Consider the following 20,516-nt stretch of genomic DNA (forward strand, 5'->3'; position numbering starts at 1 on the left):
TAGAGAGTCCCTTTTGTTGTCATGGCTTTCGCTGGGCTGCCCGGAAAGACTTTACCGTGGGCCGACTGGCGCGAGTGGCTCCGATGCTACCAAGGCCTGTCGGGCCAAAGCGTCGAGGGCAAGTTGGAAGCAGTCAAGATGGTCGACTTATGGCGGATCCGTGGTCGGGTGAGACCGTCTCTTTAGAGATGGTAGGTGTCAGAAGTCACCGCAGGTACCAATAGCGGTAGATTGTACCGGTATGGTGCTGCAAGTGATGTGCCATGACCCCTATTTCTGTCCGGAGACCACAGCACAGGTCTCCCTAGATGAGTACGCAGGTTGTCATCACAGCATACCCCCGAGGTCCCTCTGATCAGGCTCCAGCAGCTCTACAGCTTAGTCGTCATCCGCCTCTGCAATGGTGTTATTGACACCGAGCAGAAGGGGCAGGTCGCCCAGAGTCAGGTGGGTCTTCAGGATGGCGCTGTCTACGATCTAAGGCTGCCCTCGTAGGATTCCATCGCCCGTCGGATAGGATTCCCAACTTGGTTGGTCGAATTGCGCCATGAGGCGACTCACGGCAGTAGTCTGCCGACTATCCACGTATTGCGAATGGCTGCTGAGAGCATATTGAGGTGAGAGGCAGTCGATTCTGTGAAGTGCATGCTCAACCTAAAGATACCTCGATACCAACTACTGGTCACGGCAATACGCCCAGCTAGATGCCGAAGGTGTTTTCACAGCAACCGAACCCGATACCGACTATGTTGAGGCCCGATTACCTCGTGGTACTTTCGAGGGCAAATGTCTCCTCCTTCGGAAGAAGCTCGCCGCACTTGGTCACGGTGTTGGCGTCACTGAAGCAGTAAGTCTTGGTCTCCATAATTGCACCCTATAGGGCCTACCATCAGGTGAAGTTCTTCATCTACCTCCTCAACAAGGTCGCATCAAATGATGACGTCCGCGACATGTTCCTCAATGTGGCTCATAATGTGTCTCCAGCGACCGAAAAAGGTATCCACTGCTGCCCGATCCCATGACATCTCCGTAGTAGGTGCCTCAGCTGTTGATGTCTTGGCCGACTCACTGGACTTCCTCGACGTGAAGCGGCCGGGTCTGAGTCGAAGCTTAGCCCGATCCCTCCTCCGTGAAGCAGATGATGGTAGCTCTGATGGGAGACGATCCCTCCAGTGGTCTAAGGCCCTCTTCGGTAGGGCCGCCATGAGCGGAGCGAAGGATATTTACTTCCAAATGATTACCACTAAGCCTCTCCTCATCGAGTGCCTCGGTGACCAACGCCTTATTGATGCCTTCAATTCGAAGAATGTCTTAGCTGACAAGGCAATCCTAACAGACATAGAAGCCATCGCAGAGCACCTTGACCCCTCGAAGTAGCTAGCGATGTCATCAACTCCTACGGCTCTACCTGGCGTTCTTTGCTAACGTAATACTACTTATTCCAGCACACTAGAAGGTTGCGTTGATAGTTATGTGGTAATTTGCCACTCTGTTGGGAAGCCAACTTCGAGCAAATATCCCCTCCAGTTATTACGGGCTACTCCACTGACTGATCATCCATGATTGCAAGGAAGTCTCTGAGAATGACTTGTCCCACCAGGGTTAGCTCTCTTTCACTCTACCTCAATAATATAATGGCTCCTTTAGATTTCATCGCCTCTGGAACTCCCAAACGAAACAATGCAGACCACAGTGGAAAAGTAACAGTACAAAATTATATATAATCTCGCTTGGCCTTCATCCCGAGTAGGATGGGGTGGTGTTCAGTGGTGGAGGGAAGGGCCATCACAAAGGTGCTCTCAGACCGTAGAGAGGTGCACTCAGTGCTCCCTGGGGATCCAATTGACTCGGAAGGACTGCACAACAGGGACCTCACTCGAGGGGAGTGCGTTGTCGTCAGCCTGTTAGCTGTGGTGAACCTGAGGGGAATCTCAAGATTCGCAACAGTCAGCTTCCCACCTTCTGACGCCTCGCCGACGTCTCAATAAGTCCGCCCGTCTACGATCAGTGAGGCTGCAGTCAGCCCAAGCCCCGAAGACCTTCAGGGCCACGTCGAGGTCCCGTTGGACTCGCAACGTACGGAAAGTCCCCCGCCGTCGATGGACAAGCTCTGTGAGCTCCGCCCACGAGCGGAAGTGGGCGGCCAATTTGCTCGAGTTTTCGCGGATTTCACGTCGCTCGTCAAACGCTATCCTGAGGACCCTGCCGATCTGCTCGGTCTCTCTAACGTGGACACGCCAGCCGGCCAGGGCGAATTTGGCCAGGGTCGAGCTGCGCTGTACGACTGCCAATCGAGACCGCTCACGACTACGACGGCGTCTCGCTACCCCCAGTCGCCAACGTCTCAGCCAACGGCCCACCACGAGTCTGGACCCGGCCTCGAGGCTCTCGCGGCTGAGGGCGGCCCAGTGGAGACAATGGAGACGCAGGGAAGAGGAGCGGCGGTGATGGCGGAAATTCTTCGCCGCATGGCGCATGCAGGAATGGTTCAAAGCCATGACCAACCACTTGCGTAGGGCTGCTCTGAAGACCTGACCACACACTAGACCAGCTAGACCCTCTATAAGGGCCCACCTTGATCTTGGACGCTCGGTGGTACTTGGTTGCTTGGAGGCTTCTCGCCAAAGCCGATCGCCAAGCTTGGATGCTCCTCGCAGCCACGCGAATCTCCACCGCCGATCGAGCAATCCAGAACAACTCGGAAGTGATATACCTGAGGGCACAGCTGTCGACCTCTCCCAAATAGACGCTAACCTTAGATTGATACGAGCCTTCCACCACCGCAGGGCTCTTCGGCCCAGAGCCTGTCCATGGCACACAGCCATCTCCTCTGCACACCTCCTTCTGGCCTCCACCTCCTCCACTCGCGACAGAACCCCATCACAATAAGCCATCCAGGCCCGCCGTAGAAGCTGCCGTCGGTGCATGCCCTCAGCCAAACGCCCATGCCGTCGGATACGCCCAACCCACACCTCCAGCCAGATTTTCGTAGCCTCGCCCACGCGGGCCCGATCGAACTTCACTGCCCTACCGAGGGAGGCCCATTGGCCCACGACCGACCTCAACTGCTTCACCTCCCTCCTTCTACCAGCAACTCTGCCCAAAAGCCGTATGACGGCCCAGGACCACCACGAAATCAACGCTCGTTTCGCCAGTGCTGCGCTGCGCCTGGCAATGAGGCCTCCACACAGTCGCAGTGCCCTCATTTCGCTGACCCGGGCCCTCCAGCTGGCCAGGGTCCGCCTGAACCTCCGTCTTTCTCTACTCTGGAGGACCCTAGAGATGACCACCTGCCTCCGCCACAGCATCCACATCAAACGCCTGGTCCGCCTCTCCTCGCCAGTCCTCCGTATCAGCAATTTCCACCGCACAAATGTCCTCGCCTTAGCAGTGACACGTTCATGCTTCAACTCAGCCACATGGAGCCGCCATAGACGCACAGAGTTGGTCAGTAGCTGCCCCTCACGGAAGCACCTCACGCGGAGACGCTCTCGAGCTGTGACCCTCTTGAATTCTCTCAGGCATCGCAATAAAAGATGTCCACGTCGCTGTCGATTCGCCGCTTTTACTTTCATCTCCATCACCTCGGCCGCCTTAGCCCTCCAGCCCAGCAGTGACCCCTGAAGACTCCGCCGCTGCCAGCGAACTTTCCCAAAGCGCTCTACCGCCGAAGTGAGGGCCGCCAGACGTCTCCAAGAGGCGAAGAACATAGGCACCGACACCAGCTTCCATCGAAATGCACCACGCCAGGCCATCCACGCTTCAATGGTGGCTAGCAGGACTCTCCTATCATACCATCGTTCGAGTCGATGAAGGCCCAAAGAGCGTCGCTTCCAAGCAAGGAAGCTCCTACTGAGTTGCCTGAGCCGCGCCTGGTCGAACACCGTCGCCATGATGTACCACTTGCACAGTACACCGGCCATCACCCTAAGGCAGACCTTGGTCCTCATCCGAGCCCACAGGAAGGCCTCTTCCCGTCTCGCAGTCACCACGCAGGACCACACATCCACCACTCTCATCAGCAGACTCCTATAGTAGCGACCAACACTACTTCGGACCAGACCGCGAAGGCGCCGACGCGTAGCAGCGTAGTGACGTAGTCGTCTCAGCGCAGGCTGGAGGGACCACAAAAGATCGTCTATCCTCTCCACCCGTTGGTGAAGCTTCTCCGTATCGTCCCTCAGGTCACTCGAAGTTACCCCCGACTCAGCAGTGGGGCCAGGGAGGTAGTCCTCCAGGGTCGGCGCTAGTGCTGCGAAGGCCCCTCGCAGCCGTACGTCGACAATGCTCTTTATGACCCTCGGTAGCCGTAGAAGGCGAGCTGGCGGCCGACACAGGTCCACACGGCGACCACGAGAAGGGTCCATCCTCCTTTGACACTACACAACCCCAGTCTAATTGACAACTCCACAGCCCATACGAGGTCCCTAGGACAACACCAGTAGCTTCACGTTCCTTTCCGGAGCTCTATCGTTGCATGGTAAGTTGCCAAGGCCTGGGACTGTTCCGGGGACAGCTTACCACTCGCCGGGAGCATCCTACTCCCCTGACCTGGCAACGTGGGATGCAGTGTGAGGGGGGGGGGGGGGATATGCACATAGTCAACCACATATGTTGGTGATAATATGAAAATTCTGAGGAAATTTGGGGAGATTATTGTCGACTCCCTTACATTTCCACCCGGATGTGCTCATGAACTTTTATAACTAGTGAGGAAAGCGAGCATATATTCCAACACAGTTTAACAGTACCGAGGGCGAGCTTCCTCAATTCCTCCTTCTTCCTAGTTTCGTTGGCAAGGACCGAATCCTTCAGTCCAGTCTCCTCGAGGACCTACCAGGCCGACCCCAGCGGTCTGGGCATAGGCCAAGGCACCACCCACTAGGTCCCAATCATCCGATAGTCTGTCCTGTTGTGGTCTATGGAGGGACTCGCCGGTCTCGAAGTTGTAGAAGTATTTGGCGCCTAGTAGGACCATCCCCAAGGGCCACCCATGGTGACCCTTCTACCCCTATTATCGTAAAAGGCATGCCACTTGACCCCGAGTAGTGTATGGGCAGGCGGCGACCTCGATAAGGACTCCAGCAGCTGCCCTCGAGGGTCCACCTCTCCCTTCGCCAGGACTCTGCCCCCCGGGCCCGTTCCTGAATCCTGTAGTTTCACATAGTAGGGCTGTGGTCCGGTCCGACCGTGGGACGGGTCGTCTCTGGTCAACTGCGGCTGTATGCCGACCGTCCGCCTCCTCGGGAGCTCGCCGTGGTAGTCTCGTGTGTAGTCTATCTTCACTGGCTTCAAGTCCAGGAACCTGACCTATTCCGTATCTTCCACGAGGCAACCTAAGATTCACCTCGGCAGCGTCTTCACGTGCTTACTAGCGTAACAGTCGAGGCAATAGGAACCAAACGTGTACGTGCACTGCAGCTTAGCCGGTAGCGTTTCACAGAGACAACACGGGATGAGGCGATTCGGGACATGCAACTTCCTATTACCCTAGGGAGGACCATGACCCCACCCTCCCTCTGGTCCCTCGACCCACCTTTGAATGTAGTCTATCGAAGCACCCCTGACAGAAGCAGTCTCGACACCTCGGGCAGAAGCAGGCGGCCACCACCCCACACTCCGCGCAGTACACTTGTCCTGATCGTCACCACTACAGAGGAGAGACCACACCAGTAGCCTACCAGCCTCCTGAGGGGCTACACCTCCAGCCGCGTCCCCTCGGGCCATCTGGGCCCAAGAGTACCTGTCCACGTCCGACATGGCCCGGCCCACTACTCTGCAATGGTGACCTGGCCCGCTCGGCATCGATGGCCTTCAGGCACGACTTGACCTCCTGCGCTTCCAACTCGGGCTCGAGTCGATGCTGCACCGAGAGGACCCTCAAGAGACTCTTCAGAGTGCGTACCTGACCAGCAGCCGGATGGTCCAAAGTCCCAGGGACCGACCGGACCAGGTAGGGCTCGATGACCACGTCCACCTTGAGGATCTCCGCGACCTCCCGGACGTACCGAGGGGATACCAGAGGCTCTTGGTCGAGGACGTTGGCGTTGCCCTCGGTCTCATAGGACTGGCAGGACCACTGCCCACCCCTTTTAAAAATACCCGTACCATGAGCATTCGATCGATCCTCAGTTTCATATGCTCCTCCCTAGTGAGGTGACGGCACTGGTCCAGGAGGTCGGCGAAGTGGTCGTAGCAGGGGTGTTTCCATGTCGCCTCTGAGGTCTCCTCATTCACATACCGTACCATGCCCCTGATGGTGGGCATCCCTCTAACACCGACCACAGACGTCCATGGGGGCGGCAGCTCCTCCTTAGCAAAGGCCTCGACTACCCAAGTGTACTCCTTATCAATTTGAGGGTCGGCCTAAGGGACCAACCTAGGGCCACTGGAGAGGTCGCTATGGACCGACCTGGAGATAGCTGAACCACTCCATGAGAGTCGAGGCCGAGCCAGCACAGCGCAACATCGGTCCGACACCCTCATCGCTGGCCCTCTGGACCACCTCCTGTGTTGCCCGATCCGCTACCCCAAAGAGGAACAAAGGGTCGCAGTCTAGAAACTGTAGGCCGGCCTAAAGGGAAGGACCAGACCGGGGAGGATGGGAAGCTGACGGGCCACCTCGCCCATTGAGTGAGTGTCCTCGAGGGCCACCAACACCTCCGTCCACAGAATGTCAGCATCACAGGTCCACCCCGACAGGACCTTATCTGGACCTCCCAGACAAACCTGACGACCATCGAGACCCTTCCCGAGCCCTCACTACTCATGGTCCTACTCGGTACTCGGGGCCCTGTGGACCCTCTCGGGTGGTCAAGAAGATGTCCCTACTTTGGACATCCGAGTCGACCTCGACTGCATCCCTCACCTAAGCCCATCCATTTAGACCCAACTCGAAGATTCGCGCACTTAGAATAATAGTACATTTACTCAACCTTTTTCCAACACATTCCACCGAGCAATACGATCCCCAGCGTTCCTCCAACTCTACCAAGAACCCTACCCTCACGCTGGCCTCATAGCCTGCCGGTACCACGCCCACCTCCAGCTCATCAGGAGCCCCCTCAGGATGATCAGGAGCGTACCAGAAACAATAGGCTCCAGGGACCTAGAGAGCCCTGCACCACCACGGTCCATCCTCGACACCAACCTCCCCATTGACCATCACCATGTAACCAAACGAGACTATCTCATGTACTCTCTCCTGCCTTTTGGACCGCACAACAGGGAGGTCATCTTCTGCGTGCTGACCACCACCAGCGCCCTCAACATGCATGAAAAAGAGAACTACTAAGACTACCGTGGAGACGAGGGAAGCAACACCAGTTCATTCCAAAGAAATCAGCATTAGAAGTTTGCATGCAAACCATGGGGGTAAAGACACACTTCATACTCCTACGTTAGGCCGACCACAAGCCCATCATCACCACCGCCGTCGCCTGGGCTGCTGGGGGGACCGTCCACCCTCCGAGAGGACAGAGACTGGGGCCTCGTAACAGGACCTAGGAGAGTCGTCGTCAGCCCTACTGGGCGTCGGACACTCCAGCTTCCTCCGGGCCAGACCACCCAGCCGGAGTGGTGATGCCAGGATACCACCAGCGTTGGCAGGAGACGCCCTGTGGGGGATCGGATGCACGTTAGGCCCGCGGTTCTCCATCTCGACTGACCGAGAGACTCCTTGAGGCCCTCGTCGACCAACAGGAGGACCCCAAGCGGGGGGAGGTGGTCCGCATGGTCCTTTCTGTAGGGGAGAACAGTCTCCTGGTGGGCCAGATGGGTTGGGTCTCGGGGACACTAGTACCCCTTGGACCACGAAAGGGTAGTGGCTCGGCCCTTGATACTCCCCACCGCGACCGACCATATTCGGCCTGCTACCATGGACCACTGGAGACCCCCTCCCTGGGACTGCCTGGCGTGGCGACATTGAAGTGCCGACTCTCCTCCTCTTGTCCACCTCCCTCTTAGGAGGACTCAGAGGCCCTACGCCTCTTTGATGAGGTCTTGGTCCCGGGTGACCTCTCGGGGAATCATCTGGACCACGTTGGGCCACGACTGGCGATCGCGGTTGGTGGTCTCTCCTTTGAGGTCCCTCCCTTCCCGATGGGCCCCTACCAGCCAACACTGGCTCTGCGTACCTCGGCACTGGTGACACATGCACTCCCCTGTGGTGACACGCTGGACTGTAGCGTCGCGGATGATGACCAACAGAAGGAGACAGGTTCCGCTTGGGCACCCTAGGAGAGACCGCCTTCCCACACCACCGAGGGCTATCATCCTGACAGTAGAACCATCCAAGATCCTCCTCCCTGACCCTACCACTCACCATAGGGTCTCCCTCTTCCTCCAACATCTGCCTTATCTCAGCCTGGACTATGCCCCGGCCGACTATCTCAGCCGCAGTCGGCCTCTTAGTCCACTCCCTCGTCAAACAGTCCCTCAGCAAGGCCCTCAACTCTGGTGAAAAATGCGGCGGCAACTCCGGCGTCGGCCCTTTGGTAATCTTGTCCACCAACGACTTTATATTAGAAGCATCAAAGGGCACTTTAAGACAACACATCTCATACAGAATGCACCCCAACGCCCAAATGTCCGAGGCCCAGTTATACGGCCTTTCCTCACAGATCTCAGGGCTGAGGTAATAGGGCGTCCCGATAGTAGTCTCTGCGAAGGCCAAGGTGGAGTCAAGTACCTAGCGAGCAGCTCCTTGAGTACAGCTTGGCCCTGTACAGCAGAGACAACGCATGGACTAGCACCCTCGTAGGTGATAACTATCACTTCTTCCCCTCACATGGACTACCTGCCCTCATCCCAAAATCGAGGGCTCGAGGACCACGGATTCATCCTAGTGGTAGTGTTACCACCAGTGGGGGGGGGGGGGGAATATGCACATGGTCAACTACATGTGTTGGTGAAAATATGAAAATTCTGAGAGGAAATTATTTTTGGTCTTTGTAAACTTCTACTCCCGTGTGCAAGTTTTCATAATGCAGCTATGACAACTCCTAAGCTCAGCTGAGGAAAGCAAACATATATTACAACACTAGTTCCCACCTACCTTAGAAATTCCGAAGTCGCCCAGTCGGAGCCTGTTGGTCCTGGTCAAGAAGAGGTTCTGGGCCTTTAAGTCTCTATGCAGTACATGCTTCTCATGCAAGTACCTCACCAACGTAACCATACCACACCTCGAGCACATCTCACTGTCACTTCAGAGCAAGTGCAGCTTGACTCAGCCATCTGACGATCTGTGCCTCTGGGAATCCAACACCAGCATCGCGCGCCTTGCGAATTCTATCAGCGAGGTCCCCTTAAAAAGGGCTCATAAAAACAACAGGAACGTACAAGGGCCGACCCACCCCCCTCAGCGTAGTCCATAATGATGCACAGCCCACTGGCCTCCTCGAAAAAGGAGTCCCTATAGCACACCACATACGGATGCTTCAATGACGACAACACCTATCAACACGCCACAGCTTGTCAAATATCAATCAAATCGAAGCATTAGCGCTCGCCCGACCAGCATACCTTGACCTCATTCCTAGCTTCATTTCTCTGTTTCTTATCCATCCTTTTCACATCGATCGTCTTCATGATGTATTCCCGTCCATCTCTTCCTCGAACCAACCATGCCTTCCCAAAGGACCCTTCGCCCACCTTCCTGATCCGGGAGTACCCTCGAGAGGCCATTAATGATAACCTACAGAGACTCCCTGCGATTAACAAACACGAGTCAACATAGTTCCCACGAGAAATATCATGTTGCTATTCATGGTCCGCAGAGGTTTGTCGATAACCAGTTTTCTCATAATGACCGTGTAGGACCTTCCGACGAATCTTCTCGAGCCGGACCACGGCTTCGTCCACAACATCACCAACCATCCCAATGTCCCTAAAGGCTCTCATCTTACCCCAAGCACCTCCTCAACACCAACCTTAGTGATCGGTCCACCTGCTGCATAAAACAGTCAAAGTGGTAGTCCGTTATAGCCAATACCGAATGCAGAGTCTCAAGGTCTCGACCCTTGTACACGACCGGCCCTACCAATACTATCAGCATACCCAGCATCAAGCCTAGCACCTCCAAGGACCATCGTAATGTAGGCCGACTGGGCTTTTTTAATACTGCTTAGTTTCGAGCCCTCGAAGTAGGGGTTGATCCTTCTATCTCTCTCTATGCACTCATACCTACACACACGTCACCTAATTCCAGATCATGTCACTAAATTCCGTTCCTCTGTAACTATAATTCACTCGTGATTATCCTAGAACCGCCCAAAAGCCATCTTCCTAGTACAGCCTAACGATGAAGCATTCAATGCCCTCCTGTCCGCCCAGCTTCTCAATGAGCCCTTCCCCTTGCCCTCGCTGGCCCCTTGCTAGTTCCATTCGGACCATACACCCAGTCGTGATGTCCGATCTCGTCCTGTTCACCACCTGCCCAGGACCGAGGAGAATGCGAGCAGTAGGAATATATGTTCGCCTTCCTCAGCTGAGCGCAAGAGTTTCCTCACTGCCTATAGAAGTTTACACGCGCCTCGGCCAATACGAGTTTCCTACGATGCGCATATTTTCCAACACTAAATGTGAGTGAGCGAGGCCCCATAGGGCCAACACCAAGTACCAGAAACACATCATCGAGAGTCTCGCTGTCCACGCCGATTTCCTTAGCGGCTTCCATCAGGCTGTCACACAGAGCATCAAAATGATAGTTTGTGATGTTCATAAAGTAATGAGCTGGCTTCAACAGTTCTCTATCGTATTGTACCGCCCCGCCAAAGGCACCACTCAAGTATTGGTACCTAGGACCACAGTCCCCCTTACCAACACCATCCAGAAGCCTACATCTTCATCCTAATATGTTTCTGCTTAGCCGGGCCCTTCTCCAGGAAATACCTCACTCTCGAGTCAGCCTTAGCCCGGTCGTACCTAGTGGGCCGGCAGAGGCTGTCAACCCCAGGGCCCAGCAGGCCCACATGTTCTCGACCAGAGCTTCCAAGGACAGGTCCCCTCCAAGACGGTCCACTAGACTCTTATCGTCTTTGCTATGGTGGCCTAAAGGGACCCTCACGTCCCCTCAAAAATCTTCGCTGTGCGCGACAGCCCACTGTGATGATTCTCATCTTGCCTCATGCCAAGGATACTCTCTCTGATGCTTTCTATCGATACATCAACTTCATCCACGAGGGCCGAGGGCAGACCTAAGATACGTCCGACCTAGCCAGGGGCCAAGTGCTCACGGGCCACCTCTTTGGACCATCGCTTCGTGGAAATTATGTATGAAAGCGTCCAAATGATAATCATTGATACCTGCACGCAGTTCTTAGCGGAGCGAAGCGAGAAATCTTTCGCATTTTGCTCACCTAAATGCTCGTGGACTTCGAACAGACCCTTTCCCTCATATGTTTGTGGACCTCCCAAGAGGCCCACCAAGTACTTCCCAATGTTCTCTCGGACCATTTGAATGTGTGGTATTCGGAAGAACGTCTTTATACGAGGGTCGACCAAGGATAGGTCCATCACTGCTTCGAAGAGCTTCTTGATCCCATCAGCTTCACCCAACCTACCAGGCACGGTTGGGGGATATCAAGGTGCTATTTCGAGAAAATCGGTCCCTCGAAAACCCCATACAGGACGTTGTGTATCTTACAACCACAACAGGTGTTGTGTATCTTACGGCGCAGACCTGTTCTGTATCTTGCTGCGCAGACATGTTGTGTGTTGTGTATCTTGCTGCGCAGACATGTTGTGTATCTTGCTGCGCGGACCTGTTCTGTATCTTGCTGCGCAGACATGTTCTGTATCTTGCTGCGCAGACCTGTTGTGTATCATGCTGCGCAGACCTGTCGTGTATCTTACTGCGCAGACCTGTTGTGTATCTTGCTACGCAGACCTGTTCTGTATCTTGCTGCGCAGACCTGTTGTGTATCTTGCTGCGCAGACCTGTTCTGTATCTTGCTGCGCAGACCTGTTCTGTATCTTGCTGCGCAGACCTGTTGTATATCTTGCTGCGCAGACCTGTTGTGCATCTTGCTGCGCAGACATGTTGTGTATCTTGCTGCGCAGACCTGTTGTGTATCTTGCTACGCAGACCTGTTGCGTATCTTGCTGTGCAGACCTGTTCTCTATCTTGCTGCGCAGACCTGTTGCGTATCTTGCTGTGCAGACCTGTTCTCTATCTTGCTGCGCAGACATGTTGTGTATCTTGCTGCGCAGACCTGTTGTGTATCTTGCTGCGCAGACCTGTTGTGCATCTTGCTGCGCAGACCTGTTGTGTATCTTGCTGTGCAGACCTATTCTCTATCTTGCTGCGCAGACATGTTGTGTATTTTGCTGCAACAATTGTCATGAACCAAAAGATCAGACCTCACTCAAAGTCTTCACAAACCTCTTCTATTTCCGATGTGATAACAACAACGATAATTCTCGCTCAAACCTACCAAAAAATAAAAGCCCGGATACAACCGAAGTCTAGTCTAAAATTCATCATAAACTCCTGGACGCTACTCCAGTCAAGAAGAGGAACATACGGAATCCCCCCGACGGTCACTCACCCAATATAAAGATGCTGTTTGCCGCTATTAATACGTTGCCGACCAACCTCCATCCGAACTGTGCATCCAAGTGTGATATCAGTGCGTACTGTCTGCAAGGTCTTGATGAGCTCCCTTGCCAACCCTAAGGGGCCAAGACTAGCCCTGAGCTGAGGGCCAACTGCCCTTACTCCTATCCACGCCCATCTCGGTCACCAACACACGGAGCATGACACTGAGCATCCTGTCGAAGTGGCGGTCAGCGATGTTCAAGCCGTAATGCGCGGGCCTCAACTCCTTCACTTCGTAATTGTTTGGCCCTCCTGACACCATCAAAAATTCCGTCACGCGCCACAAAATTCGCCCTGCCTGTCAAGGAGCAGATGTATAGCGACATTCTCTCCTTGATACTCCTAATCTTGGCCTTGCCCTTTTCCAAGAAGCTCCTAAGGCTGGGCTCCTCCAGTGCCCTGTCATACGCCTTATTGACGAACTCAGCGATCGTCTGTTCTCCCCCAAGACGGTCAAACCTGACATGGATCTTCCTCACGTGGCCACCCAAAGGCTCTTCCCTACAGGGACTTCCTCCGGGATGCTTCCTGAGTCGCCCGAACATCGTGTTTCCGCGACTCTAGATTTACTACATTACTCCTCTCCGTCTCCAGCAATACCACACCTGGCTCAAATTCATATGCATTGCAAACTACTCCTTGTAGATTCTCTCTGTGTGAACAATCTCTGTCTTCCTTATCAGACTCTTACGAACAGGTCCCATACCACACCTTACACTCATCAGTCGTCTCCGCATCCAGTCCTCGCTTCAAAAGAGCTTTCCGACACAGCTCCAAGAAAGCATCAAAATGATAATCATGAACTTGAAGGGTCGCATGGATCCGCGGTAGTGGTCGACCAACGTACTCAACCGGAGACCCAAACAACTGCGCGATGTACTCCCCTACAAACACACATAGACTATCACAGCTTAACCCTCCCTCTCCCACCTTGGACCGCTTTAATAGAGTCAACCTTACTGCCAGAGAAGAACAATTTCACCCGGGAGTCTTCCTGAATCAGCTCGTAAAGATCGTCAATGAACGCTCGAACTCCCTTGTCACCACCAAGTTGCCCAAACAGACCATCCGTACCTGCGACGACCACCAACGACCAAGGCCACCTCACCGGCCATTCTACCAGCGCTCTCGACCTTCTGTGATGCGAGCTCATACCGGACAGTACACCCCTTAGTGATGTCAGACCGAGTCCTGCCCGCCACCTCAATGAGATCCTTAGTCGCCTCCTCGTCCAGCTCTAGGACAGCACAGGCCGCCTACATCAACAAAAGGATGCCTCATGCTTCGATCATCCATGTAGGAAAACCGCCAATACGACCAAAAGATACTTTCCAACACGCACGCTATAGATTTTCATCTAAGTGTATTCCACCTAGGCAAACTCAGCGACTACAATAGAGTTTCACCCGTTCACTCTGTGGAGAACGGGATATTCACGATATGCAGTAGCCGCGAAATATATTTTCCACTAGTGTTTTCCCTATCACGGGTGAAACTCCACTATATGAACGAAAATTCAGCCCGACAGTCAAACACATAAGATTCATTTCATGTCCCATACGATACCGTTCACCTGTAAGTTCTCCAAAAAAGCATCAAAGTGGAAATCTGTGATGTTCATATCAAAATGAAACGGCTGAAGTCTTTCCAGGTCGTATCTTTTAGTCCCACCGCTCAGCCCGATCAACACTTGTGCCTGAGGAACCAACGAAATTGGAAAATCTAAAATTGCATAATTTCTCACAATTTTTATTTTCTGATTTTCCTGCCTCGCCTGGTCAATCACAAAGAAGTACTTAATCCTCGGATCTTGTCGACATCCCAAATGCCTAAATCGATCAAAGATACTCATGTGCATGCGTGCACCAAAGGCCGATACATAGTCTCCACCACCGCCTCCAGATTGATCTCTCCACCCAACCTATCCAACACCGTCTTCCCTTTGACGACCTTCTGTTCCGCGTCAATCCCCCTCGCCCGGTTCAACACTGATGCCCTCAGGGGCTCCAGCATGAACAACACCTAACACGATCAGTGAGCCTCCGAGCCCTACCACGCACCCAATCACAGACCTCGTCAACGATAGAGTCATCATAGCCCAGGCCCGAGAGGGTCTTCTCACAGTCCATCAGGAAACAGTCGAAAATGAAATCATCGATTCCCAAGTCCTTATGAATGCTAACCATGTCCCTTCCTGAGATGCCGTCAGTGCTAGTCGACTTCAAAAACTCATCACCATTATATGCCTCCGCTCCGCCAAACAGCTCGGTGAAGTATGCGGTCTGCCCAGCCTTAACCCTGATACGCCAACTATGGGACGGTCAGCTCATACCACTCCTTTCTCACTTCTCGATGCTCTTGTCCTTGAAGAACGTCTTCAGTCTGTTATCGATTTGTATTGTCTCATAGAGGCGATCCATAAACTCCGAAATGCCTTCTTTCCCTAAAACCAATTTGATACCACCAAAATGGACAACCACACACTACCCTTCAGTTGCCCATACATAAAATCAGCCCCTCCTCCCTTGACCCTCGCTCTGGCCCTCTCCATCCTTACAGTGCACCCAGCTGTGATGTCTCTCCGAACCTACCAACGACTACAACTAATCTCAGGGAATATGCATATGGTCAACACAATAAAAAAATTCTTTGTTTTTATACACACTTCTACTACCCTTAGTCGCACGTTTTCACGGTGTAGCTCGGCTGAGCGACACGAACAGAAAATTCAACACAAGTCACCAACAATGTGGGGGGAATATGCACACAGTCAACTGCAGGCGTCGGCGACAATATGAAAAAAAATCTGAGGAAACTTTGAGGAATTCTTGTTGGTTTGTGTACATACACTTGTACCCAAATCCGTATAGAAAATCCTAAGCTCGGTTGAGGAAAGCGAACATATATATTCCAGCACTAGTCGTCACCTTTCCCAGAGCAATGAGGGCATCCTCCTTAGCTGTTGGGTGCATATTCAGCGCCACAAAACTACCGTCGAAAAGCTCCAGAATCTGCAATAACAGTAGAAAGATTCGGAAAATACAAAACTATCACAGCATCGAAATGATAATCAGTGATGTTCATTTCATAATGGACAGACTTCAACGCTGTAACATCATAGGTTTGAGGGCCACCCAGGAAGCCCGAAAGGAACTGAATAACACCAGTATCATTCGAGAGAAGGAGAGGGACGAACTTGAACCATCTTTTTCTTTATTCGCGCCATCTTCTTGGGGCTCTTCTCTAGATACGCCCTGAGCGAAACAGTACTTGTGATTTCAACCAGAGCCCGTAGCTCTAGTGATCCCCCTCAGTCGATAATAAAAGTTCCAACAGGTACGTGGCGGTTGATATAAATATTCCCACCTGGTCCTAGAGTCAGTCACAGCCTTACTATACATGAGGTCAACTGCCGTCTCAATTGCCAAGTCCCCTCCTATTCTCTCATACCTAGGCAGTATGGCCAGCTATCTGCCTTGTACACGAGCAATGGGGGGGCCTCGCGAATTGCCATGTCTTCTTTTCGGTCAAGCTTATTCATTCATATGATATCAGTTTCAGATATAATCAGTGAATCATCCAAGAACCTATAATCTTCCCGGGGAGGAAACTAATTTAGAATTTTCCACATGGCTTGGAACTCATTTTTCGAATAGGAACATCTCCCCCACTGTTGTCAACCTCTGGTGAAGGCTATCCCTCAAAGCTAGAAAGGTCCCTTAATATCATCACCCTCATTTCCTAATGAGTAACTCCGAACCCTCGAATGCCCACGAGTTATCACTGGGAGCCCCAAGGGGCCACACTTGCCTACAACGATCGGGACTTATCGTCGTTTGCCATCCGCCTTCTAAACACGTTAACATTAAGGGCTCCGCTTTGGGCCCTCTCTTCTGCTGCTTGCTTCACTGAGGATTTGAACCTACCATCAGGAGGCTCACCCTGGGCGAGCAACGTGTATCACTTTTGTATATCATCCTTAGCTCTAGCTACCATGCCCTTCACAGTGGCAACTTGAATGTCTACCATGCCCCCATTGTTCTGGCCAGGAGAAGTGGCCGCTACTAGCTGCTTTATATGGGCCAGCTTACCTTAGAAAGACGTACCAGTGTCTACCTACTACTACTGCTGATAGCAGTAGTGACAGTAGTAGCCTACTCCTATCACGACTACCATTACTACTGCTCTCAAAACTACCACAACTACTACTACTACTACTACTACTACTACTACTACTACTACTACTACCACTACTACTACTACTACTACTACTACTACTACTACTACTACTACTACTACTACTACTGTAGTAATGGTCGCAGCTCCTTCCCCGTTAATTGACGACTGAGTACTAGACATAGGGTTGTAGTGGAAGTAGTAGTTAGTAGAAGATTAGTGAGTTAAGGGTGAGAGAAGTTAAAGAGACAGAGCGACACAATAGCGGAAATCGATCGTCCAATCCCTTCATGAGGGATTTCCTCATAAGGGGACAGCGATTGTGTTACTATCCACGTATCAACGTGGGGTGTCGGAGGAGATGGGACAGGCTGTCCCGGACAGTTGTGTTACCGAGCGGGAGTTTCGCTACACTACTACTACTACTACTACTACTACTACTACTACTACCTGCCACTGCTGTTATGCTAGTCTTTACATTCTGTATCTCATCTCGTGTTTTACCAACGGTGTTCACCAGCTCATCGACATCCACCCCCCTTACTGCCATGGGAGATTCAGGAAGAAGTCACGAAATGAATAAAAAATAAAGTCTTGTGTAACTTTCATATCTGGAACTTTTGGAGAGGCTTAGCGGAGCGTTGCGCCAGTGAAATCAGTGACTTACGGCATAGGTATCATGACTGAGTCATGATGGTATGTAGGGCTGACGAGCTCAATCGTCCTTCAGCATCGACCTTGGCCCACACTTCGGAAGTTACAAACAAAGTGATTGCCACACAGTCGCTCTAGTGACCGACCACACCTTTTAAACATTTAGTTCGTTTTCGGAACCATCAATTTCGTCGGGACGCGCGAAGTTGGAGGTACGAATCCGAAACGGGAAGACCATATTCATAATTAGAATTTTCAACTTCGTCATAGAACATTCAAGTTCGTCCGAAGTCGATAGAAAGTTCAAGTTCGTGTTAACAGAAATTTTAATTTCGACTTTCGAACCTTCGAATTCGTCATAGAACTTTCAATTTCGTCGAGTACACCTTCAGACCTTCAATTTCGTCCCTTTAGGAAAATCGACTTCATTGAAATCTTATTGAAGGTGAATTTCAACCTCTATTTCACCATTAAAAACTCCAATTTCCCAAACCAGCGAGCGAGCTCGTACGCCAAGATACCCCTATTGAAACTCCAATTCCGACGGTGCGCGGTTTGGGTAACTTCAATTTCGTCAACACTTCGGATTAGGGACATCAACTCCGTTGGCACGTCGATTAAGGAACTTCTATTTCGACATAATAGTAACTCGCTTTTCGCATACAGGAACATTAATTTCGGTTGAACTTACACAACTCAGAACCAATGATTTATAACCAAAACGGTAAACCAAAAATTTCAAGTCGTACGATATGACTCGTACCTAAGTTAGGTACGAGTCATACCGTACGACTTGACATTGTCAACTTGACAAGTCGTACCTAACGTGCTCCCGATCCAGTAGATCTCTGTAACTCGTCCAGTCGCTACATCATTTCCCGGACGTATCATATTCGTGAAGTTGAGCTTAACAGCTTAGCGCTGGATCCGCTTCGTTGAACGTCGATCCGTTCTGTTGCACCGGGGCCGCGCTCTGCATGGTCTCACACATTCAGCGGATAGTATAGCACTGTGCTGTTAGCACGGTATCACAACTGTGCATGTAATCTTACAGATCTTATTCCACGGAATGCCACTGGTAACCTGTATTGAATTGTTGACAAAATTGATCGGCTACTTAATTCAATAAATTTTATTGTGTGAGGTTGAAGTGAGCCCCGCCAAATGTTCCCACATAACTGGGCTAGGCGGCCAGCCATGGTTAGAACCCTAGCTACGTGAGAGCCGCACGCATGCACAGCAAGTAGCGCTCGCCTGTGACCAGCGTCACAGAATCCCATCTGTGACGCGCGGTCATTACGGTGGTCTTATGAAAGTGGAGCAATAATGACTGCTAATCCGGTGCTCGACTTTTGGAACAGTCGTCCAAAATGGAGCGGAAGCTCTTCTATTGCCTGGCTACGTAATGACCAGAAAATTAAAAAAGTAAGTCTTGTGTAACTTTTTGAAATTCCTCAATGCACCCTTTCTCGGACGAACAGTATTAATTATTAATATTATATTGGCTGAAGATAACGCGAAGAACTGGAGCTCGCGTTAATCCGAAAATAATAATCTCTCGTCCGTGGCAACCAGTTGGTAGCTCCTTGGTAGCGATAACCAACACTTAAAACTAATAATAGTCGTTAATGGATATTACGTCGGGTGCTGCCTGTTGACGGAATGACAAATACGTCTGAGTGAGAGTTGGAGTACCAATAAGCTCTGCTCAGAGTCCTCTTTCTGAGGTGTCGAGACCACTTAGTGTCCCAGCGACAAGCGACAAAGAATGCATGCTATTAAGTGTGTTATGATTGTCGGAGTCATTTCAACATCAGCCGTGTCGAGTAAGGGGCTACGTTTGCCGTGCGCGAAAAGATCTGTCTTCTGCGTGGCCGGAGAACTTCAGACTAGGAAGCTTTTATTCCTATGATGAGTCACAACATGTCGCGATTTATCTCGTTAACTCAGCGACGGTTCGCAACGACAAGCATTCGCGACGTCCGACCAGGTCAAGTGCTGAAGTTCCAGGGGAAGTTCGAGAGCTCCCCTGTCCAGTATTGGCGAGTTAATGAGTTGAATATTGTAAAGCAAAGTGGTGTTGCTAGCACCATTGCGGTAAGGGATCCTCGTTATCAATTCTAATAGCCTCTGTGAAGTTGACTGTTCATTCCTATAGAGCTCATAGTGGTATCCTCTTGATATGCACCATTTCCCTCCAGAGTGGTATGGCATACGCATCAGACGTGCATCTTACCTCATTCGTGTCTGTCTGCTCGGGGGGGGGGGGGGTGACGGTAGAATTCAAATTGGTCGCTGAAGATACTATCAAGCAGTGTGAGTGAGTTGACCCTTTTACTATCAGATAACATACCTGAATTTATCCACGATGAAGAATGGCCGGTGGAAGGCTCAAATGAAAGAAAAAGTAGACGGTAGGCTTAACTGTCGCTACCATTTGAAGGAAACAACTTCGAACATTGTCTTTAGTTGTCGAGTTGGACACTAAAAGTTGCCAAGTGCTTTACTACGATGAGGATGCCAGAATGCTGATTGTCAACGATGACGAGTTTAACCAGATAGAAGTCCCCCTTAGGCTCATCAAAGGCGCCGAAAAGCTCCTCCAAGGTGTGTGAAACAGTGAAGCACTGCTATTTATTCTGTAACCTTTTGGATTTCAGCTGGCGATGTTATTGGTGTTGGCATGGATGGAGACCACATAGTGCAGATCAGTCTCCCGAGTGCAGTCCTCGACAAGATACGCTCCATCGGCATCAGTGATACTAATGCTGATGAATGATGACGTACCGCATGCTATTAGTGACCATTTCTTGTTTCTGTGACGCTCTGTCTCCGAGCTACCAATCATTCGATGTTAAAGATAAGTTGTACTGGGGCTTTGGATTCTGAGGGGAGTACACTGGGAGAAACCCATAGACGCCGAGGTTGACTGAGAAATGCATGAATGTGACGGCCGCCAGAATGGGAATTAGCAGTATGCGAAAGTCTACTCACCCTCCCATAAATTGGTGTGGTTCACCTTTCTGACAAGGTGCCGCGGTATCGTTGCGGGAGTCACAAGTCCAGAAACTCCCCACCCTTTGGAGCT

The 20,516-nt window shown here is 51.7% G+C and overlaps 8 protein-coding genes across 9 annotated transcripts; 2 read left to right on the plus strand and 6 right to left on the minus strand.

Moving 5' to 3' along the window:
• Position 1: 1 nt before the first annotated feature.
• Pmar_PMAR024496 (conserved hypothetical protein) lies at positions 2 to 1,446 on the plus strand. Of its 2 annotated transcripts, XM_002767255.1 has the most exons (7): positions 2 to 168; positions 215 to 312; positions 360 to 447; positions 496 to 617; positions 661 to 847; positions 894 to 996; positions 1,037 to 1,443. In XM_002767255.1, the coding sequence occupies exons 1-7, from the start codon at positions 22 to 24 to the stop codon at positions 1,375 to 1,377; spliced, it is 1,086 nt and encodes a 361-aa protein (XP_002767301.1). In that variant the 5' UTR covers positions 2 to 21; the 3' UTR covers positions 1,378 to 1,443. The 2 variants fall into 2 exon arrangements, with proteins under 2 accessions (XP_002767301.1, XP_002767302.1); XM_002767256.1 differs by having other exon boundaries at positions 894 to 1,446.
• Positions 1,447 to 1,959: 513 nt separating this feature from the next.
• Positions 1,960 to 2,531, minus strand: Pmar_PMAR024497 (hypothetical protein; the record flags this gene model as incomplete). The annotated part of the gene is made up of 1 exon (XM_002767257.1): positions 1,960 to 2,531. A coding segment is annotated over one exon (572 nt), but the record flags the coding sequence as incomplete, so codon positions are not given.
• Positions 2,532 to 2,560: 29 nt separating this feature from the next.
• On the minus strand, positions 2,561 to 2,947 carry Pmar_PMAR024498 (hypothetical protein; the record flags this gene model as incomplete). Its single annotated transcript, XM_002767258.1, has 3 exons — positions 2,561 to 2,713; positions 2,755 to 2,804; positions 2,839 to 2,947. The coding sequence occupies 3 exons, from the start codon at positions 2,945 to 2,947 to the stop codon at positions 2,561 to 2,563; spliced, it is 312 nt and encodes a 103-aa protein (XP_002767304.1).
• A 1,836-nt stretch (positions 2,948 to 4,783) lies between these two features.
• Pmar_PMAR024499 (hypothetical protein) lies at positions 4,784 to 7,276 on the minus strand (the record flags this gene model as incomplete). Its single annotated transcript, XM_002767259.1, has 12 exons — positions 4,784 to 4,965; positions 5,010 to 5,305; positions 5,348 to 5,490; positions 5,537 to 5,637; positions 5,682 to 5,743; positions 5,790 to 6,079; positions 6,109 to 6,366; positions 6,413 to 6,574; positions 6,622 to 6,729; positions 6,779 to 6,868; positions 7,004 to 7,108; positions 7,169 to 7,276. 12 exons carry the CDS (start codon positions 7,274 to 7,276, stop codon positions 4,784 to 4,786), a joined length of 1,905 nt encoding a protein of 634 aa, XP_002767305.1.
• A 704-nt stretch (positions 7,277 to 7,980) lies between these two features.
• Pmar_PMAR024500 (serine/threonine protein kinase 2, putative) lies at positions 7,981 to 9,684 on the minus strand (the record flags this gene model as incomplete). The annotated part of the gene is made up of 7 exons (XM_002767260.1): positions 7,981 to 8,108; positions 8,136 to 8,234; positions 8,317 to 8,689; positions 9,056 to 9,158; positions 9,205 to 9,304; positions 9,354 to 9,453; positions 9,523 to 9,684. The coding sequence occupies 7 exons, from the start codon at positions 9,682 to 9,684 to the stop codon at positions 7,981 to 7,983; spliced, it is 1,065 nt and encodes a 354-aa protein (XP_002767306.1).
• A 75-nt stretch (positions 9,685 to 9,759) lies between these two features.
• On the minus strand, positions 9,760 to 13,955 carry Pmar_PMAR024501 (hypothetical protein; the record flags this gene model as incomplete). The annotated part of the gene is made up of 17 exons (XM_002767261.1): positions 9,760 to 9,886; positions 9,930 to 10,035; positions 10,076 to 10,182; positions 10,292 to 10,431; positions 10,619 to 10,796; positions 10,840 to 10,923; positions 10,971 to 11,049; positions 11,103 to 11,195; positions 11,358 to 11,557; positions 12,549 to 12,672; positions 12,719 to 12,850; positions 12,939 to 13,057; positions 13,104 to 13,203; positions 13,315 to 13,482; positions 13,529 to 13,672; positions 13,707 to 13,854; positions 13,917 to 13,955. 17 exons carry the CDS (start codon positions 13,953 to 13,955, stop codon positions 9,760 to 9,762), a joined length of 2,088 nt encoding a protein of 695 aa, XP_002767307.1.
• Positions 13,956 to 14,446: 491 nt separating this feature from the next.
• Positions 14,447 to 17,324, minus strand: Pmar_PMAR024502 (hypothetical protein; the record flags this gene model as incomplete). The annotated part of the gene is made up of 11 exons (XM_002767262.1): positions 14,447 to 14,620; positions 14,659 to 14,896; positions 14,945 to 15,041; positions 15,086 to 15,185; positions 15,526 to 15,609; positions 15,653 to 15,751; positions 15,795 to 15,852; positions 15,965 to 16,048; positions 16,413 to 16,520; positions 16,563 to 16,689; positions 17,225 to 17,324. The coding sequence occupies 11 exons, from the start codon at positions 17,322 to 17,324 to the stop codon at positions 14,447 to 14,449; spliced, it is 1,269 nt and encodes a 422-aa protein (XP_002767308.1).
• Positions 17,325 to 19,953: 2,629 nt separating this feature from the next.
• Pmar_PMAR024503 (hypothetical protein) lies at positions 19,954 to 20,207 on the plus strand (the record flags this gene model as incomplete). The annotated part of the gene is made up of 2 exons (XM_002767263.1): positions 19,954 to 20,035; positions 20,089 to 20,207. The coding sequence occupies 2 exons, from the start codon at positions 19,954 to 19,956 to the stop codon at positions 20,205 to 20,207; spliced, it is 201 nt and encodes a 66-aa protein (XP_002767309.1).
• Positions 20,208 to 20,516: the final 309 nt, after the last annotated feature.

Source organism: Perkinsus marinus (genome assembly GCF_000006405.1).
Source record: "Perkinsus marinus ATCC 50983 genomic scaffold scf_1104296970858, whole genome shotgun sequence".
In the NCBI taxonomy this organism is placed as follows: domain Eukaryota; phylum Perkinsozoa; order Perkinsida; family Perkinsidae; genus Perkinsus; species Perkinsus marinus.

Bases quoted from the DNA above. Each gene is read 5' to 3' on its own strand.
- Pmar_PMAR024496 (XM_002767255.1), top strand. From the start codon at position 22: ATGGCTTTCGCTGGGCTGCCCGGAAAGACTTTACCGTGGGCCGACTGG. The intron at 169-214 runs GTGAGACCGTCT...AAGTCACCGCAG, and splicing joins TATGGCGGATCCGTGGTCGG to GTACCAATAGCGGTAGATTG. The intron at 848-893 runs GTAAGTCTTGGT...GCCTACCATCAG, and splicing joins GTGTTGGCGTCACTGAAGCA to GTGAAGTTCTTCATCTACCT.